General features: G+C 31.5%; 1 protein-coding gene across 4 annotated transcripts in view; it reads left to right on the forward strand.

Annotated features, from left to right (window-relative positions):
- Nucleotides 1-5185, forward strand: part of LOC123264897 — a 45782-nt gene extending 40597 nt beyond the window's left edge. For 3 of the 4 annotated variants that reach the window (XM_044728416.1, XM_044728414.1, XM_044728417.1), the window contains one exon: nt 1360-5185. In XM_044728416.1, coding sequence (XP_044584351.1) covers nt 1360-3835 — 2476 coding nt within the window. In that variant the 3' untranslated portion in view covers nt 3836-5185. The remainder of the gene's footprint in view (nt 1-1359) is intronic. The other variant, XM_044728415.1, reaches the window with a different exon arrangement.
- Nucleotides 5186-8886: the final 3701 nt, after the last annotated feature.

The raw sequence follows: 8886 nt of genomic DNA on the forward strand, positions 1-8886 counted from the left end.
TTTCTAGTAAAATAATTCCGTGACTTGCGAATTATAAATAAATAAAATTTTGTTTTATTAAATAATGAATTTTGTTAAATTGCACTGTAATTTCTCAACTATTGATATTTTTAAAAATATAAGCTCACCCTGATGTTACACTCATCAAGAGCTTTCATTTGAGTACCCACATGCATTTTTTATATATTTTTCATAATTACATATATATAATATATATAAATATATGAAATATATGAAAAATTGATGTGGGTACTCAAATGAAAGGTCTCGATGAGTGTAACATCAAGATGAGCTTATATCATTAAAAATGTCAATATTTCGCAAGATACAAGGTCATTTCTTAATTATTGACATTTTTAAAGATATAAGCTCATCCCGATGTTACACTCATCAAGAGCTTTCATTTGAGTACCCACATGCATTTTTGATATATTTTTCATATATTTATATATACAATATATATAAATATATGAAAAATTGATGTGGGTACTCAAATGAAAGGTCTCGATGAGTGTAACATCTACATGAGCTTATATAATTAAAAATGTCAATATTTCACAAGATACAAGGTCATTTCTTAATTATTGACATTTTTAAAGATATAAGCTCATCCCGATGTTACACTCATCAAGAGCTTTCATTTGAGTACCCACATGCATTTTCAGATATTTTTCATATATACATATATATATAAATATATAAAATATATGAAAAGTTGATGTGGGTACTCAAATGAAAGGTCTCGATGAGTGTAACATCAAGATGAGCTTATATCATTAAAAATGTAAATATTTCGCAAGATACAAGGTCATTTCTTAATTATTGACATTTTTAAAGATATAAGCTCATCCCGATGTTACACTCATCAAGAGCTTTCATTTGAGTACCCACATGCATTTTTTATATATTTTTCATATATTTATATATACAATATATATAAATATATGAAAAATTGATGTGGGTACTCAAATGAAAGGTCTCGATGAGTGTAACATCTATATGAGCTTATATCATTAAAAATGTCAATATTTCACAAGATATAGGGTCATTTCTTAATTGTTGATATTTTTAAAAATATAAGCTCATCCCGATGTTACACTCATCAAGAGCTTTCATTTGAGTATCCACATGCATTTTTATATATTTTTCATATATACATATATATAAATATATAAAATATAAGAAAAGTTGATGTGGGTACTCAAATGAAAGGTCTCGATGAGTGTAACATCAAGATGAGCTTATATCATTGAAAATGTCAATATTTAACAAGATACAAGGTCATTCGTTTATAAGGTGTCTAAAAATAATTTTTTTTTAATTTTAAATAAAAAAACATTAATCCAAATTTTTTTCCAGGGTAAAACACATCTTAAACGTAACAAGAGAAATCGACAACTTCTTCCCAGGAATGTTCAACTACCTAAACGTCCGAGTGTACGACGACGAGAAAACGGACTTACTAAAGCACTGGGACGACACCTTTAAATATATAACAAAAGCCCGCAAAGAGGGTTCCAAGGTGTTGGTGCATTGCAAGATGGGTGTATCGCGTTCAGCCTCGGTGGTGATAGCCTACGCAATGAAAGCCTACAACTGGGATTTTTCCCAGGCTTGGAAGCACGTCAAGGACAAGCGGAACTGCATAAAGCCGAACAACAACTTCCTGCTCCAATTAGAAACTTACCAAGGAATCCTGGACGCGATGAAGAACAAAGAAAAGCTGCAGCGTTCCAAATCAGACACTAACTTAAAGTCTCCGACGACAGGTGGCGCCGCGCGTCCCGGCCGAACGAAGGCCGAGAGTGACAAGAACAGTGTTCCGAGCCAGTCGTCCGGAACCGAGCTAAAGAAATCTGGAAAGAGGCCCAAGAGCTGGTCCCCGTACATCGAGATGGTCGACAATGTTCTCCCGGCCTTGTCCCAGTCTCTGGAAAGCATCGACAAGACCGGAACCGAGATCACCCGCGAGGAACTGCTCAGGAACGTACAAACCACCAAGTTGGTTCCTGAGCACGAGTCCAGGAACGTTCTGATGCCTTGCGACAACGGACAGTCCTACAGCGTATCCCAGAACCAGATAGTCCATCTTCCCGGACCGGATAATAATAATCCGGGGAACAAGCTTGAGTCTCAAGGTCATCGTCGACGAGGGCTCGTGTTGAATCTGACGAACCAGTTCGAGTCTGGCAGCAAGCCATCGTCGCCTGAGTCAGACCTTAAAGCTAGTCCAGAGAACGAGGAGACCCAGAAAATGGACACTGATTGTCTAGTCTGGACGGAACCGAAGCCAGGAACCGATAAAAACTCTGAATCTGTCCAAGTTCCGTTGATAAATGTCACTAGCGCCACCTGTGCGATCTTAGGGACAACTACTGCCACTGAAACAGCCACTTGTTCCACTGGAACCGCTGGAACAGTTGGAACAGCCACATATGTCACTGGAACAGGAACATGTTCCAGTGGAACCGTTGGAACAGGTACTGTTGGGAACAGTAGCGCCATCTCCGGTAGACGAAGAACTAAAAAAGAAGGTGATTTGTTCAGCGCACAGGTAGACAAAGTGTTTGACCGTGAGGAACGGCGGGAACCGCGGGAACTTCCTAGCAGACAAAGTTCCTGGAGCAGCTACGACAGCGCAGTAGTTCTGGATAACTCTGTCCACAGTTCCTGGGCGACTTTGCCCTCCAGGAACAGCAGTTGGGGTTCCTATGACATGCGTTCCAACCCAGACCCTCTCGGTTCCAGCGGACTGTTCCCTTATGACCGTGAAGAAATCCCTTGGCACCCTGGAACCGTGAAGAGAACCAAGCAGAAAATTGAGGAAGGAACAGGAACCAAACGGGTGTGTACCCAGAACGATGATAAGGTCGAGAGGGTTGATATTACGGAACCGTTCCAGGAACCGAAGGAAACTGTTGATAGTCCGGTAGGTGGCATTGACATTTCTTCAACGGGAATCACCAGGCAAATTGGCAGGCTGTCTACCAGCGCACCAGTGCCCTCTGCCTTGGAACCTGAGTTACCGACAGCGCCACTTAGAACTTGTCGGTCGGAAAGCGAGACTTCGAGTCCTTGTGTGGTAAATACGCCGCAGTGTCCGTCGGTGAAGCATCATAAGATGATTCTGGAGAATCTGACCAAGCCGAACTTTGGAAAAAGGTGCTTGTCTGTAGACGATTCCCCGGAACCGCCTTGTTCCTCGTCGAGTTCCTCCAGTTCCTCAAGTTCCGAAGGTTCCAGGAACAAGTCGGGAATTGTTAAGAACCTTAAGAAGGAATTTGAGGCGAAAAGTAAGTTTGAAAAGAGTCCGGAAGGTTCTGGTGATAATGTTACCGACTGGGCGTCGGTAAAAAGGGACAAGATAAGGAGCCTCCCCTCCTCACCGGTAATTGCTCATAATGAGACAAAGATAAGAACTTCTTCGAGTGTCAGTGCGACCTCTATTAAAGATGATGATTTAGAAGACCTCTCGGTGAAGGTTCTTGTTGGAAAATACGAGGTAAAACCTCCCGGTTCCAAGGACGAGGTTAAAAAACCCGAAGTTCTGCTGCGCGCGCACAATTTAGAAGCTCACCCGCCGGCTAAAGCGAAAATTGCGCCGCAAGAGTTCGCGCGCAGGTCTGCGCCCATTATTATTAATTCAGCGGTTTTCCTGCCAGAGGCCAGCGCTGGAGAGGCGCCTGGGAGGCCACCTATCGTTCCCTCCCCGCAAGCTGTTGTCGCGAGTGTCGTTAAAGCCGCGAAAAAACAACAACAACATGGCCGTACTCATCCGCTCACCAGGCTGCAGGTCAGGCCTAGGCACAGCAGCCCCGTTTACAATACTATGTAAATTTATATTTATATTTATTTTTTTGGTTATTTACTATTATTATTATTGGTATATATTATACACTTTTAGTACCGACGAATATTTTGCTACATACTGACTTTTCATTCGTCTTGTGTGATCTCGTCAGCGCTAATTTTACAGTCATAAATACTCAAATCCACTGCCAAGTGGACTTATTTATAAATATTATTATTATTATAAGTGTGTGGTTAGGTTTAATTGTTTGTAATTATTAGAAGTAGCTTTGCTTTATTTTTTAATACTAATTTCGTTGATAAGAGCTCGGTTTTTTAGTTAAATGCTGGGTTTTTTTATTGTCATTGCTTATAGGTTATGATTTTATGACGGATATTATTTTTGACAGACTTAATTATTATTATATTGAAGAGAAATTTAGTAAAAAAAATTAATTTCAGTTTTTTAGACGTTAAAATTCCATTTTAAACAATTTAGTGACTGCGCATGCACTATAAATGTTCCAAGTACTCAAAAAATGGAACTTGTTTATCAATAGTGATGTTTTATATTATTTAGAACGGAATCGTGTGACAAATCTAATAAAAAAAAATTTATTTCAGTTAAATAGACGTTCAAATTAAATTCAGATCTAGGAAATAGCTGCGCACATGCGCAAAAAATGTTCCATTGAGCCAAAAATGGAACTTGTTTATCAATAGTAATGTTTAATGTAATTTTAAAGGGAAATATGACAAATTTTGTTGAGAACTATTACTTAGAAGTTAAAATTGAGTTTTGAACAAGGAACTAGCTATGCACATGCGCAGAAATTGTTCCATAAAGCCAAAAATGGAACTTGTTTATTGAAAGTAATGTTTAATGTAATCTGGAACGAAAATTTATGATAAATTTTGTTAAGAACTATTATTTTGGAATTAAAATTGAGTTTAGAACATGGAACTAGCTGCACGCATGCGCAGAAACTGTTCCATGGAGCCAAAAATGGAACTTGATTATCAACAGTAATGTTTCATGTAATTTAGAACAGAAATTTATCACAAATTTGAATAAGAACAATTATTTAGAAGTTAAAATTGAGTATAGAACAAGGAACTGATTCTGCGCATGCGCAGAAATTGTTCCATAAAACCAAAAATGGAACTTGTTTATCAATAGTAATGTTTATAATTATTTTGAACAAAAATTTAAGACAAATTTTGTTAAGAACTATTATTTAGTATTTAAAATTGAGTTTAGAACAAGGAACTAGTTGCTCGCATGCGCATAAACTGTTCCATGGAGCCAAAAGTGGAACTTGTTTCAGCGTAATTGTATTTTGACTTTAAATCGAGCAAAATAACTTCCGTCAGAGGAACATAACCTAAAATAATAGAAGAATCTAGCAATTATTGACAAAGCATGATTTAAACGTACAATAAAAGTTGATTGGTGAGCACTCGGTCAGGCTGTGAATGTAACGTCTGGGGCTCGCGTGTTCTATTAAACAAAAATTGTTATGAACAATATGATTTTATCACCAATAAAAAGAGCTCTTGATAGTAACTTGATAAAGTGATATGATAAATAATTAATGATAATTAATTAATTAATCGGATGGTCAGGCTTTTGTGTAACGACTATTATTGTGATTAGAAGGCACCGGGTGTGCATCCTCGGATAAATTCGAGGTAATTTTAAAATTTGGTTAAGTGTACAAGCGTTGTATATAAGAATGAGTGTAACTCTTATTTTAATTTTAATTTTAATTTTATTAATAAAAATAATAATAATTATGTTAAACATGGTTATTGTTATTTATAATTATTAATACAATATAAAAATAATCTTAAGATGTAATTGTAATTTTAAATAATTAATTATTAAATTTCTGTGCCACTGTTATCATCGCCGGCTTCGCGTTCGCGTTTACGTCGTCATTATCTGCTGAATGCACTCGTTTTTAATAAGTGCAATTTGTTTTTATATTTATATATTAGTTTTTAAAATTATCATGACAAAATAATTTTAATACATAAAAATTTTTTTATTTTAATTGATTTACGTACAATCGCAACTCTCTAATGAGACATATCAACACGAGCATTGCTTATCTATGCTTAAGCTGATGGCTTAACCTAAAAAAATTTCTTTCTATTTATATTTATATTTTTAATTATTAAATTAATGATTATCTTGTCGGTCATGTGGCTATTGCATTGACTATAAATTAGGGTAAGAAATTCGAACAAATTTATTTTATAACAATGACCAATTTTTTAACTCCTGATTAGAGTTTTAATATATCAAGTCGAAAATCAAATTTTTACTAATAATCTCTTTTTTAGAGCTTAAATTTTATTTAAATGGCCATAAATTTATTAAAATGCTAATAAAGACACTTTTTGGATTTTGAGGCTAAACGAAGTTACAAAAATCAGTAATTTTCGTTAATTATAAATTAAATTTTAAATTTTAACATCAAATAAATTAATTTGAATTGAAATTTTGATCTGAATTAATTAAAAAATTTTTTTTAGTAAAGAAATTTTAAGGTTAAACAAAGTTACAAAAATCAGTCAATTTTTGTTTATTACAAATAAAATTTGATTAAACTTTAGGTTTTAACATCAAATAAATTAATTTAGATTAAAATTTTGATGAAAATTAATTAAAAAATTTTAAGGTTAAACAAAGTTGTTAAAATATCAGTCAATTTTGGTTGATTATAAATCAAATTTCATTCAATTTTAAATTTTAATATCAAATTAATTGATTTAAATTGAAATTTTGATTAAAATTAATTAAAAAATTTTTTTTAGAAGTTTAAAAAATTTTGAGGTTAAACAAAGTTACAAAAATCAGTTAATTTTTGTTAATTATAGATCCAATTTTAAATTTTAACATCAAATAAATTAATTTGAATTGAAATTTTGATCAAAATTAATTAAGAATTATTGTTAGTAGATAAACAATTTTGAGGTTAAACAAAGTTACAAAAATCAGTCAATTATGGTTAATTTTTAAAATAATTTTATTAAACTTCAAATTTTAACATCAAATAAATCAATTAAAATTGAAATTTTGATTAAAACTAATGAAAACAATTTTTTTTAGTAGTTAAAAAATTTTGAGACTAAACAAAGTTACAAAAATCAGTCAAATTTGTTATTTATAAATAAATTTTTATTGAACTTTAATTTTGAACATTAAATAAATTAAGTTGAATTGAAATTTTGATTATAATTGAAAAAAACATTTGTTTTTAGAAGTTTAAAAAATTTTTAGGCTAAACAAAGTTATAAAAATCAGTAATTTATAGGAAAAAATGAAGAAAATTTTATCTTACATCAAATTTCTACTTAGAAGAAATTAATTTCAATTGAAATTTTAAGAAAATTGTGAAAAATTTTTCAAGTATTAATTTTGAGGTTAAATAAAGTTTCAAAAATCAGTTAATTTTTGTTAATTATAAACAAAATTTTATTAAATTTTAAATTTTATAATCAAATGAATTGATTTTAGTTGAAATTTTGATTAAAATTGAAGAAAAAATTTTTTTTAAAGGTTAAAAAAATTTTGAGGTTAAACAAAATTATAAAAACTATCAAATTATAGTTTATTGTTGATTAAATTTTATTTTACATCAAATTTTTCCTGAAAATGAATTAATTTCAATTGAAATTTTAACAGTATAATAAAAAATTGTTTAAATATTAATTTTGAGGTTAAACAAAGTTGTAAAAATCAGAAATTTATGGACAAAAATGAAAATTTTTTTTTTCTTCAAATTTTAACATGAAATAAATTAACTCAATTTGGAGTTTTGATTAAAAATGATGAACCAATTGTTTTTGTAGAAATAAAACAAATTTTGAGGTTAAACAAACTTCTGAAAATCATAAAATTATTGTAAAAATTGAACAAAATTTAATTTAAAATCAAATTTTGATTAAAAGGAAAATAATTTCATTGGAAATTTTACTTTAAGATGGTTAAAAGTTTTACGAAATAAAAATTTTCAGATTTTTAGGTTAAAAAAAATTAATTTAACCTTAAATTGACTTTAAAAATGGCTATAAAATTCTTAAAAAAATTTATACGGCTTAACCAAACTACAATTATTACAAAACAAAGTCAAAATTAGAGTTTCGACTTGAGTAACTCTATTTGTTGTCCTGTTCCAAGAATTCGGTTGAGTGGAACTTGAAATTAAGACTAAATCTAATAGATGGAGCCACCATCTGTGTCAACAAACAAAACTATCTAAAAACTGAACTGTAATCTAAACAAACATCGACAATGACTATATTTTATTACATAATTCACCAAATAAAATAAAAATAGTTAGAATGACGATGAGTGAGCGAGGAAACAGAACAAACTAAATAATAACTGTAAAATTAAAAATGTTAAATGTGTGTTAAAAAATATGTCCTCGTAAACTTGTCACTAGATATATTAGAACTGTATTAGAACAACCTAGATTCTAAGTAAGACTGGAGAGTTTACTGGATATAATTTGGTTATAGCTCGTAGATCGAGTTGTGTTGATGTTCGGAGCTAAAAATAAAATTACTGATTAAGATGATGATGATGACATCTACTGGAACAACTGGAACCATAGACGATGATAATTTAATAAGGCCACCTTTCTCCACCGAGTCCGTTAAATCGACTGATTAGTTTAATAAGTAGGAGTTTCTTCACCGATTTAAGAAAGAACACATTTATTTTTATGATTTTTTAATTGTTAAGGATCAATCTATAACCTATAACCTGTAATTATTAAGTTCTGGCCCTTTGTACCCACTTTCTGTGTGAAATAGATTAACTAGAGTGATTATGAGCTGAGGATATGACAGAGATTTATCGAATCGAGTGATAATTACTAATTACTACATTAGATGATGATCATAGATTAAATAAATTATAAGGAGAACAAATAATGAAACTGTGCGTTGTTGTGTATAAATTTTGTACCATATAGTTTGTATTGAATAAAAAACATTGTTTATTGCTTGAAATTAGGGTTTTTTATTTTCTTAATAACCTGTTGTGACTTAAAAGTACTTTTTTTTTAACAATAAGAAGTC

Source organism: Cotesia glomerata, linkage group LG5 (genome assembly GCF_020080835.1).
Source record: "Cotesia glomerata isolate CgM1 linkage group LG5, MPM_Cglom_v2.3, whole genome shotgun sequence".
Lineage (NCBI taxonomy): Eukaryota > Metazoa > Arthropoda > Insecta > Hymenoptera > Braconidae > Cotesia > Cotesia glomerata.